General features: G+C 42.5%; 2 protein-coding genes across 2 annotated transcripts in view; one reads left to right on the forward strand and one right to left on the reverse strand.

The window, feature by feature from the left end:
- Nucleotides 1-5,755, forward strand: part of T265_04646 (hypothetical protein) — a gene marked incomplete at both ends in the record, with an annotated part of 13,709 nt that extends 7,954 nt beyond the window's left edge. Inside the window, one exon of the mRNA XM_009169428.1 lies at nt 5,667-5,755. Coding sequence (XP_009167692.1) covers nt 5,667-5,755 — 89 coding nt within the window. The remainder of the gene's footprint in view (nt 1-5,666) is intronic.
- T265_04645 (hypothetical protein) overlaps nt 1-11,938 on the reverse strand; it is a gene marked incomplete at both ends in the record, with an annotated part of 15,255 nt that extends 3,317 nt beyond the window's left edge. The window contains 2 exons of the mRNA XM_009169427.1: nt 1,370-1,409; nt 11,838-11,938. Coding sequence (XP_009167691.1) covers nt 1,370-1,409; nt 11,838-11,938 — 141 coding nt within the window. The remainder of the gene's footprint in view (nt 1-1,369; nt 1,410-11,837) is intronic.
- Between the last annotated feature and the right edge of the window lie 651 nt (nt 11,939-12,589).

Raw genomic sequence — 12,589 nt, forward strand, 5'->3', positions numbered from 1 at the left:
CATCCTGTATAAACTTCAACCTTCTTCGGAAGATGTTATGCCCCATCCTTTGGAAGATTATATATATATATGTATGTATGTATAAAGAACTTACCCTGCAGTCTCTACTTTGGTCGGACTTCAGTGACATTTCACTCGATGGATAAAGGTCAATCCAGGATGACAATCTTCGGCAATCTTTTCCGTAAAGAAAAGCAATCAACAAATTGTGACATGATTTTGTGTTTCATTGAATGTAGGTCCGCCAAAAATATGTTGTTTTACGGTGGACGGCTTGCCTCCAGAAATAAGCTGGCAGCTGTAGTTCTGGCTCTCTCTGGAATGGACTAACGCGCTGAAGACTACTCTCCACAGTGAACAAAAGTTTTCTTCTGGGGCAAAATTACATCACAACACGGTGGTGCACGATGTGCTGGTTTTAGTCACCGGACTTACCTTTTGTCAAGGATACTTACTACCAGATTATGTGTTTTCCTCAAAAGAGATTATCCGTAGGACCTAGTCATTGGGATTTCTTCCAGTCGGGCCCATTCGTAGAGCCGATTACATATCCAGTTGTATGTGGAAGTTGAACCAGTATTTCAAGAACTCTGTTTTATGATTCATCTGGACTACAATTGTCACACAACGAGCAGAAAAAGTGGAGTGCTACGGATTACCTAGATGCCCAATTTTTTAAGAGATCGCATCTAGTAAATCAGGTGTTGTGTGAATTATCCGCTTTTACCCTCTTTTACTGGAGACCTTTACTGCTTAACCTTCCTTTTAACTCTCTGGATGGTCGTTTTCAGATTAAGCCGTATGTAAAAACATCATCCACACTATATCAGTGAATCAAAAAAGTCACGATAAACCAGGTCAAAGACCATAACTGAGGTTCGACACACCTATTAGTGCATAGGTGAGGATAGCCATGATACAACTCAGAAGGTGTATGCACTAATAAAAGATTTTTTTGCATGGTTGACAGTGGTGGGTTGCGACACGTATAAAAATAAATACAATGCGAAATGGGAGCAAGTCCAAAAGGGAACATGTCGTATGTGAGAGTTCCTTGGTGAAAGTCCGAACAGCGGGAACGTGTTTCCTTCGCAGTTTGGCTGACTCCTTGCTCCCTGCGCGCGCGAGCCTGTGTGTGTGTGTGTGCTGACTGTGTTCGGTTGCCCTATATCTAAGTCCGTTTGCGTATATGTGGGCGCGTCAGCACATGGGTGGTTGCTACGCTCACTAGACAGTGCAGACAATGGACGTCTGATGAGTCACCTTAATGTGACGTGGTTGCGGTCATGAAAAAGAGACGAGTCTCGTGATCCAGTGAGCGACGCTGAGATGAACAGTCAAGTATGTGGGTGACTGGGTAGCCACACACCTCATCAATAGGAGGAGCAGCTTCCAACTCCTCACCATGTCTACCAATGAAAGGAAGAGTAAAATTTGTGAACTGAATGGATCTGGCCTGGATTAATGGAACCTTGGCGTTTTCGTACTCTTGAATTATGACGAAACCTGATTGTATTGGTATCAAATAGAGAAGCTACTTTGTTGCTAATCACAAAATGAATTTGTCAGTTGAAACTTGAGCACCATGTGACCGTCAGATCTATTAACACTTCGAATGTTTAAATTTGCATGGCGCATTGAAATTTCAAGGTTATTTCGATGCATTGATTATGCTTACTAGGGGGAATCAAAGACAAGCGAATGGAACGCATTTTCTGCAGATGTGGTCCCAGGAAAAGCGCTTGAAAACACCCTTTTAAAAGAATTTGTGGCCTCCACCGTGATAATTGTTAAAGGCATAACATCAGCCACGAAGCGGAGCTCCATGTCCTTTCGACTGGGACCAAAGATTATCATTTACCTTCCGGTGGACTAGAACGACCCGATATTTTCACCCAAGGTTGAGTTACCCTCCACTAAAAGATAAAATTTCGTCAAACCCTGAGGTGACAATGCCTTAAAATATCCTTAGCGTTAACTACAAAGGAGCAACGAACTGTCTTTAAGCTTTGTTACATATCGCCTCATTTAGATCAGGTCAGAGAACTATAATCAATGTACAAATATACATTGATTTCAGATGTCAAGCGCATTAGTTATTACCAGGTACATGCGCGGGAGGTGAACAATCGAGCTAAACCAGACTTCGGAGCATTCCAAATGACGACAGCTAGAAAAAATCCGTTGACATGTTAAATGCTGTCTAGATTTGCTGACTTTCGTAAGAACCAGTGATTTCTTTCGGAACGTGGTCGAGATGAACTCTAAAAGTCCGTCAGAGCTGGACGTACTAACACATCAGTCTGATAATAGAATTCAACGGACCGCTCTAGAGAGGGCTCTTTAGGAATCTCACAAAATGACGCACATAAGGACTGTTATTGGACTGTAGGTTATTATAACCAGTAATCCGGAAAACGATAGCGGCACTCTAGGTGCTTCTCTATCATCGTTGATCGGATGAAACGTGGGGTATTTGTCTTGCCGTCCATTCGTCTTGTCATCCAGTTGCTGTCCAAATCCCTTTTGACAGAAATTATGCTCCACTGAAGACTCCTAAAATAAGCAAAGCTTGAATCGTGCACTTTTCACTTCAATACCGATCACGCAAGGTCTCCTAGTTAGAACGAAAAGGATCTTTATGTACAGCGAACTGGAAGAACTAGACTCTAAGCTATACCTGATTTCATCTAGGTTCCCCGTTGGTCTTGACACTCAATCAGATCCCTAAGGCGACACTTTATACGGATTTAGACTAACCTAGCTCATTAGTTCGCCTTCCGCCTTAAATCTCGATTAACTTCACAATCTAGTCACTTGGCCTGGCGAAGCTGCTCAGCACTAAACCTACCGATTGTTCCTCAAGCCTCTTCAGAAAGTAGGACTTCTTAGATGTAAACACGGGTGGCATAAATGAAAACAATTTCACACTTAATAATTCGTGCTAAAAACTGCTCAGCACTAAACCTACCGATTGTTCCTCAAGCCTCTTCAGAAAGTAGGACTTCTTAGATGTAAACACGGGTGGCATAAATGAAAACAATTTCACACTTAATAATTCGTGCCAAAAAAGCTATCCGCAAATTTTTCAACCGAAATCTATCACTCCATTTCACCAATTCACCTTCGAATGCTGTGAATACAAGATTTTTAGAGAACTGTTGTTAAATCGAGTCAGTCAACTTGTGACGTCTGTTTACCTCCTTCTATTTCTCACTGCCCTATTGTTCGTCATCCCTGCTACAGCCAATCTGCATAGATCGTCACGCAACAAAGCCTCGATTTCGGCGATGAACCGTTCCGTTTACCTCCTTTATCTAACCATATTATGCATAAAATTGTAATTAATGTGTATGTGATTGCAGTGGAATTTGCAAAAAATGTACAGTAACCCGCTGGGTAATAAAACACGATGGAAAAAACATCTGTTTTCCTAACAATATAAGTTACAGGTGCTCTAACGCTGCAGAAGGTTTACGCGTTTAGGCCGCGGGCAATCGTGCGTCAAATCCCCGTCTGTAGGGGGTGCATCGGGTCTGGAGGAACAGTTTCGCTATCGCAGTGTCACTGCATCGAGTTCCAGAAAACATGTCCCCATCTGACGGTAATAACATCGCATCCACTGACAAGGTTCTCTTCACCGTAGCCCTAGAATGCTCGATGACTGCCATTTGGATTGAACTTGAAGTTGTTTGCATGTAGGATCCTAGTTTACTAACACTTGATGGGGAAGATCCGATCAAGTTGCCCAAACTTGAAGCTGTAAGCATGCAGAACCCTAGTTTACCAACGGTTGATGGGGAAGATCCGATCAAGTTGCCCAAGATATCTATAGCTCATTATCACGCCATCTGACTACCGTAATTCTGCACCACAGCTAAACTGCGAGTACGATGTGTACACAACTGAGCCCATCAGGTTACCGTAGACCGGGCATTCCGATCAGGCTCGGTAGCAACTCCTGGTTCTAACTCTTCACTCAGTGGAGTGAAATACCGTATTTTGGTCAGCACTTCCGATTTGAGAATGACGGATGTAAATATCAATTGACCAACGCAACACTTGACAGCACATTTGAATTCATCCATGTAAACATGTGTCTTCCTTTGAAAAAAATAACCTCACTGAGTCCATACTGCGCGCTGGCTAAAAGTGATCCAACCAGTAGATTGAACCTCGAAGTTTTACATCACTCCATATGAGTAGATACCAACATGTTGACCTTCCGATAAGAAAGCTTTGCTACAAGAGACAGAATGGTTTCTTATCCAGAGCTGAGCTGAAAGTATCCTACAGCAGTATCAGCCTTATTGAGGGTCCACTATGGAACTCACGACCGCACATTTTTCAATATGCGAATTTCACAGACAATCAACCATCAATAAACCATCAAGGTGGTATTGGATAACCTGGCGGCGTTCCATCTTTAGGATGGATATTCGTTGGTTGTAGATGGACAACTTACACATGTATATATATATATGCATATATAATATTATGTATATTTTATATCGATCATTTCCAATAAGGATAGAGTGGCTGTTCCTTGCTTCATGCCTTCTCAGAATACATTGGCTTAACTAGGAACACAAGCGTTCCGTTGAAGCTTCCTTGAAATTTTCACACTATGAGCAACGACAAAGAAGTGCTCATCTGGTGAGCTACACTCATTTGAACATGGAATGCGCCCGTAGCTGTAGCTAGAACTGGACCAGACAGCCGTATAATCGAAATCACTACTGTTAGATTTTGAGGCTACCGTTGAAAAAAACAGGGGTGTATATGTGAATTTTTGGCAATTTAAACGAAACCCGCGCACCTCACGCCAGCCAAGTACCCCTCCAACAGAGCCACGCAGAACTTGATATAACAAGTGTGTCTCCTAAGTATTCTACATAACAGTCAAACATTGATTGTTTTATCTCCGATCAACCTACTAGTTACTTCTCAGTGTATCAACTTATCAAACCCTATAAATAACCACCACATTTTAGAGGATTAGACTTCGCAGTGCTTAGTTTATCTCTCATCAAATGTAAATTCTTCAAGTCCGGTAGACTTAATTCTTCAGAAAACAGCTATGATTACCACTAATTCTGCGCAAATGTAGGATAAAAACAGGATTTTATTTGTTCTGTGGTTGATCTATTCATGAAGGCACGTTTCCGTATGACCTGCAAAGCAGGCTGCATAATTATCATTTGACAGTGCGTTACGTGTGGAAATTTAGGTAGGTTATCTGAATGCTTGAATACGCACTGTTTTTAGCTATTCTTCTCACGAGTAAGATAGACATGAATATCAAAACCGCTTCGGATGCACCACTGGGCGGACGCTACCAGCGGATAGCCATTCCTATGGGGTGACACCACCACCAACAAGTTACGCACGCATTTTGAACAAATACACTCATCTGCATATCAATTTGGTTTTCAACGAAAACTCACTCGAAACTCAGCTGAATCTTATGAGTAGAGTATCCACACATATTTGCATGCTCTCACGCACACACACGTTCGCTGCCGAATCCGAAAATTCCATCTATGGTGTCACCGCGATCCCTACACAAATTTGGGAATAGTTAACACCTCCGTCGATGAGCACAAATATCTATCCCGGGAGCGGAGCTTTCGTTTGAATGGTAAGCTTCATTCGCTTTATTTAAGTAAGGAAGCCGGCCTTCCCTGCAGAGTTATTTATTAGAAAATGCCAGCTGAAAAGTTACAGACTATTGGACAAGGAAGCAAAACTCTAATATACATCTTGTTCACAAAAACTGAATATCCATCTTCTCCTTGAACGCGTCTTCCTGAACTTACCTGGATATTGATTGACTATTGCACAAACTCAAGCAAATGCCGCGAAGCGATTCCACAAATTCCGCAACCGATCTCACTCTTCAAGAGACGCAAAGCGGATTTATGTAAAAACATACTACTCGCGTGCCTCACCTATCAGTGGTATCACCGTTAAATTACTATTTTACCAAAGACCGGATTACCCAAAATCTTGCTGAATGCTCTCCGACAGCCCGCAACCAGTTATGCCTATTTAGGGACTCATCGGTTAAGCACAGTCTCCGAGTTTCTACCAACTCATTTTCCAGTTGAGCAATAGAACTTACGGGTTTAGCGACATACACTCATTTGCAGACCGACTTAGTGTTTGCGAAAGGCACAGTTAAATCCAAGCTGAATCTCTCGTTCTCTACACACTTCGGTGAAAAATGCTGCAATCGGGGCCGCTTTGGTTGTCATTTGATACGATAATTGGGATACTGCCACAGTGCATTCCAGTGACACTGCAGCTATCTCCAAATTTCGCGCCTTTCCCGACAGGAAATTTATTTATTTATTTATCTGCTGATGTACTTTACGAATTTAACTATCTCTTTACTTTTCACCTCCTAACACAATGCTATCACTGGATAACCTAGGCACATATACTTTTTGTTATCTAAGCTTTTTGATGGGCTCTGTGACCGGCCTCGCCGGACTTTCCTCATGTCCCAAACGAGCAGCTTCGTTAACCTCGGTTTAATTACCGTTGACCCCCAGGTATGCGCCTTCGTCCGTCTATCACTTGTCTTTTGATTTTTGGTTGGAACGAAAGCTGCGTTACTCGGTTCATTCCCAAGCCCATATGTTGTGGTCCTGTCATTTCGTAGATTTGCTCGTCAACAGACAAACAGAATCCGAAAATTAGGAGCCGTAGAACATCTGCCAAGCATCTTTGTGATGCAAAATGCATGGAGGTAACTCGACCAACTTCCCTTGCTCCTCACACTTCATGCTTTTTTGTCGGATTCCTCATCGCATTCTAACACAGGCTGACAAAACCGCACATTCTACTTTCTCAGTTGTGGCTACGAAATCTGCAATTTATTCTCCAAGTAACGATTTCAGTAAGTTCTCGACGGCTTGGAAATTCAATTGTACAGCTTAAATAGTGTTCGACGGTTTGGAAGTTCAACTTTGCAGGTTTGTTCTTCCTGATGATACCTTGGGGGGACCAGTATCCCGGATTTCCCTCAGTAAGTAGAGCAACGCGCGCAGTCATTGATACTCTTGTGTCGACGTTTCTTGTTGATATGCATCGTGTTTTGGCGGCTACGTAAAGGTTCCTTCAGACAGTATTGATGTTTTGATGTTATCCGTTGGACGGCTTTGACAATAAAAACCATATCATTGTATAGTGGCTGTCGCTTGCCCTTCAATCCTTCTAAGATCTTTCAAACACGGTAGTGCTTCGGGGCCCAGTTTTTTACCACTACCACAAAGATTTGCTGGCGTTCAGGGGCACCAAACTGACAGACATGTTGAGAATTCCTGAAGCAACCTTTTGATAACATGACAAGTGCCCAAGAAATCTCCTTCGTTCATGAAGCAAGACAGACTTCTGATCAATTATTCACCTCTGTATGTTGAGTGGAACGGTTTTTTATCCTGGTGCAGGATACCAAATGTCACATCTGATCCGACGACATTCTCGAAAAATACGGATATCCCCACACGAAGTTTCAAATTAGATTCTTGAGTTGTTTGTGGGTTTCTGTGTGTTTCCGTCTAACACAGTAACATTGTACAACCATGCGCAGATTCGGCATCGGCTGTCTGCGCGATACATTACAACATGACTGAATCACTGAGAAGAACACAAGGTGTGATCTGAAATCCACAACCCACGGCGGACGCGATTTTTAACCTGTCTTGATCTTCAACATTCAGTCACTAGTGGCACAATGATAGGTTCACTCTAAGCAACCAAGTGGATCTGCCCAGAGGTTCGCAGGTAGCATTATTTTGTAGCAGGACAAAAGAACCTAACAACGTTACTTTGATTAGCCCTCTATAATCGACGAAAATTGCGTTTATCATTTTTTCCGGACCAGTACCGTTAAAGATCACCAAAGAGATTTAGAGTGATAAATCTTCTTGTTCCCCAGTAGTTACCTGTTCATATCCTGTGCTTCACGCTGGGGGCAACATGGCGAGGAACGGATATTGGTTACCTGCTTGGTATCAGTTCGATAGCGTGCTTCATTCGTGCGTCCGTCTTCGGTTTCCTCAAAGGCAAATAAAACCTAGGAGGGGCATCATCTTGCCTTTTGTTTTTTACATCCAAGGTTGAAAAGCAATTTTGGGTCATTTAAACAACGTTGTTCCATCTCAGGCTGATAAACATGAAAGGTCTATTGTCACTAATCTGTTTGTGCAAAGGAGTGAACCCTAAACTGAGATGTGGCTTCAAATCCCCTTACGTTACTATTCAGGTTACTTCAAGAACTCCTTGAGTCGTTTAAGGACGCGCTTTTTGGGCAGGCAAACTAACGACAACTGCCCAGAAAGTGGTTTGGTGACACAATTGATGTAAAAAAAATATTCGGTACGCCACAACTCTACATATTCCGCCTTAAGAATTGAACCGTTTGTTTTGAGGCTAGTTGACTCATAAGAGTCCAACTGTCTCGACCCGTTTACGTTCACCCTCAAGTTAAACAATATGATTCATTTTGTAGAAGAATATTCACGCGGTAAGAAACGAGACACCGATTGTTGATCAGGTGGCTGTTGATCCATTGGCATAGCTTGCCGGTAACTTTCAAACGTGGCTGGCTAACTGCTATATGCAAAATCACCCAGGTAAACACAAAGTACTCCACGTATGGTGACGAAACATCTGCAAGTCCGTTGCCAGCCTTGGTGAACAGATCAACAGTCACCTGATCAGTAACCAATACATGTAAGATATTTCAAGTAGCAGTGGGGAAATATGGTAGGATTACCTCGGGAATTTCACCTAGCGCTTACGTTTTTCATTTAACTTGCATTTCGTCATACCTACCTATCCTAGTGAACGTGTCTGACGTATTCCATATTAGTGTCAGGAAGGTCGGATTCCCGAAAATAACACCAGAATGACCGAAACCTACTTAGAACTTAAAAGTCCAATAAAATCTCAATTGGAAGCCGCAAGCGGCCATGTCAGTCAATCGTTCAATCAGTTCAGCAAAAGCCGATGACTGTTCAAGCACGCCACAGACGCACGACCGACTACGATTAGTGTTCAAGCATTTCATGGTAGCACCCACGATGTTGATGGGTGTTCAATAAGCGCCTTTCAGACGTCCTGAATCAATGTCAAAAGTGCCCTCAGAATAGCGCAAGGCGGTTGTAACGTTTGTATTCACACACACCCGCTTGTTCGCAATATAGCTGTTGTGTTTCTTATCGGCGAGTTCTTTCCTCGGCACTAGGCACTGGAGTGGAGACAACAGTCAGATATCACAGTTAAGTATGACTTGAAACATGGTGTTTCCAATAGACGGCTGGCACAGGACAAAAGCACCATAATTTTCAAAAATTCTTAGGATCTTTTCCTTTAAAACTTCAAACATGTCAATTTACGCGCTGCTTTACTCCAAAGTCTCGGAAATTTCATGGAGACTGTCCACTGCACCCATTAAATAGCTGCAAGTTTTACGCGCTAAAAACCAACCCCTCATAATACTTTCTGAGCATTTTATCAGCATTGCCACAGCCGAAAATCAAATTTGATCAAAGAAACAAAAAATTTTAGAAGGAAACTCCCCATCTTTGATATGCTGAGAGGGTTTGAGTCTGCCACACAAATGAAGAATTGGAGGTCATTCTTAGGCTGTAATTAATAATTGCGGTAATGATGTGTGACGCCCTAGCAACCAGAATGTTGCCTTCACTCCACAGCAGCTTAAAACAATGAAAGTTTTTAACCAGCACAAAACCAATTGTGGTACAGTTGCTGCTGCAAGTGCAAGTCGTGATCGAAGTGAAGTGCGGTCAGCTCAGCGGGTCGGCTAGTTCCAGTGGTATGGAACGTAAAGATTGACGATTTTCAGCGTATTTAAAGCAGAGAACCGAGGCGAGCAACGCTCCCAATAAATCCGCCCTCAAATTTGGAAAATCAGAACTGGGATGAAAAACGATCAGTAAAAGCTGACGAATTCGAGCACAGCGGACAAGAAAAGATAAAAAGGATGGTTTGGGTGAAGTTCCATTCAGTACAGTGTAAAAAACGGTGGGTGACGACAATTAATCTATGAAAGATCAAGAGCGCAGGCGGATTTCAGAAAAGGTTGGACGAAAGTCAGCGTGATGATCGCCCGCGCTCTGATTGGAGATTGGGGAAGTAAAGTGTCAGAATGACTGAGTTCCAAATCTTACACCCTAAGATACATACTAGATTTATTCTGGCGTCGGAAGAACGGTCTTAAAAATGACCTTATACGCTGGAAAATGCACGAGAAATTAGACTATCTCCCCGATGTTTTGGGGAAAGAACATCGCAAAAGCACCGTAATATGATCAGTTGTAGATTACAGCACAATGAACCTTCAGGAAAACTTGAGAAATTGATCGCCCAGAACACTCGACTCAGGATGAATAGGCGCTAATCTTCTGGGCCCTGGATTCGCTGTTCCGCCGCCATCCGGAATATTGTTGTTCCCCACGGAAAGTTCCTTTTTTACTTTCGTTGAAACCGGGTAGATCTAGCTATCTACATCTTGCCTGGGCGATCAGCCAGCTTGTACGCTGGTTCGGTTTTTGTTCATCTTTATGAGGCATTACGAAAATGTTCTCAAAAATACCCACTACAACAACTACATTTTACCTCCGTGAAGGGCTCAATGTAACAAAAATTGAACTCTCCTTATCACGACCCCTAACTAAAGTGATGCTTCTTTCCTGTGGCTTGAAAAGTACCGTTATTTTGTCATATATTAGAAATAACACGGAATCAACCACCCTTTGACAGGCTGTAAGGCCATGCGCCCTAGGCAAAAAATTCAGATCCCTTTCAGCCCTGGTATTCCGACTACGACCTGTTTTTCTTCATTCCTTAATATCGAGACACATTACGCCCCTCCCAAACTCTTTGGAAATCTTGTGTTTAGTGAATAGTCTGTCTCTGGTCTTCTTAGAGTGACGGACGAGTGCTTATATCCTCAAAGAAGAAAGATGACAAATGGCGAGAGCCCCATAACTCTGTGAAGTGTTCACCGCCTATTCCATGGTGGACCAATTTCGGAAACTGGTCTCAAATTCGCTCCACACACTTACCGGCTGGTCGCAGAAAAGGCGCGGCTTTAGTCTACTAATTCCATGCTACTGATTTTGGCCTTCGTTTAGTTCCCCATCGCCCTGTTTGAATCCTATATGATCAACGTCTATTCCAGGAAAACCAAGCCATTCGTGGCTTACAATTCAGTGGAGTTTTCTCATTATCCACGTGCCTCATGTTTATACCCAGATCGTGTTCTTTCAACTCCGCCAGAACCATCCCTTTGACCCCTACCAAAGACCGAGGAATTCGCTATCTTATCACACAGTCAGGACTTGACACCTGAGTTTGAGGCACCCGTAGCTCTCTTCAATCTAAAAAAGAAGCGGGAAACAGTTTGCTTCCCGAGCCAAACCAAACGTGTTTCCGAAACGCAGCATGAATTCTCCTTTTCCTTCCTCCTACATCATCGCTCTTACTGTCTGATGATAGGGTTTCTGTTGAGCGATGAAAGCTCTTCACTGTCTCTCTACATTTAGGAAAGCTTTTCTCCCTGCCAATATGTGTGAATAACCGCAAACCGTTTGTATTAAGAATTGATTTTATCTAAATTATATGACTCCTAAAGTCATGACTGCAAGTGACCACCCTGTTCATGGTTTATGTCTCATGTGACTTCTCTCAGGTTCATACATTTCCAAACTCTTGATATCAGTGGATTTCCACTTCACTTTTAGATGCCGAAATGGCTATTTTAATCTTTTCCAATCGAAATTTTTCCCTCCAAGTAGAGTTACCGTATGTTGGGAAGTCTCTTTTGTGAACCGATAGTAGTACGCATCTCACAAAAATCTAGAGATTCCCAAGCAGGCAGCATTTCCGCAAGTATGCTGACCATTTGACTAATAGGGCACGAGCGGTTGAGCAACAATTTAACATTCTGAGATACCCCTTTGCCTTTGGTTTGGGTGAATGTCCACAATGCGTGCATAGTTGTCACTGCTCCCTCGAAAGACGTGATTTTTCATTGACATGGTTTTCCTTCCGTTTGGTCTACACAAGGTCTTCCATAGAAATCATAGGCCGAAACAATGGACCCGGTGACGGATGTTCAGCTTCTGTTTGCATTACCAGACTACTAAGTTCAGCTCTGTCTTGCTGACTCCATGTATTTATATGTTCTTCAATGCCTGTATGCAGTCACATTGACATTTTTCGTAAATTTTTCTCTTTACCTTATTATTCTTTTACTATCTTCACTAGCTCTATAAAACTGTTTGAGTACGGTAGTATCCTCTTGACGAATGTGACAGTGGTACACCGGCAAGTCCCGTTTAACCATGTTAACAAGAGCGTTATATTTAACACCCATTTTGTCCATATTGAAATTGCGGTCAGTGGGACAAACCTTGATATTCTCTTCATTTTTTCTAATTATTTTACACAGAAGCTTTAAGACTTGACAAAGAGTGCATTTTTTAAAATAAGAGGCGGCATTGTCGGAAGTGTGTCCAAACTACTGGGCAATTACTGAACGAGAAGCTGAATC

The sequence above is a fragment of the Opisthorchis viverrini genome, assembly GCF_000715545.1.
Source record: "Opisthorchis viverrini unplaced genomic scaffold opera_v5_78, whole genome shotgun sequence".
Lineage (NCBI taxonomy): Eukaryota > Metazoa > Platyhelminthes > Trematoda > Opisthorchiida > Opisthorchiidae > Opisthorchis > Opisthorchis viverrini.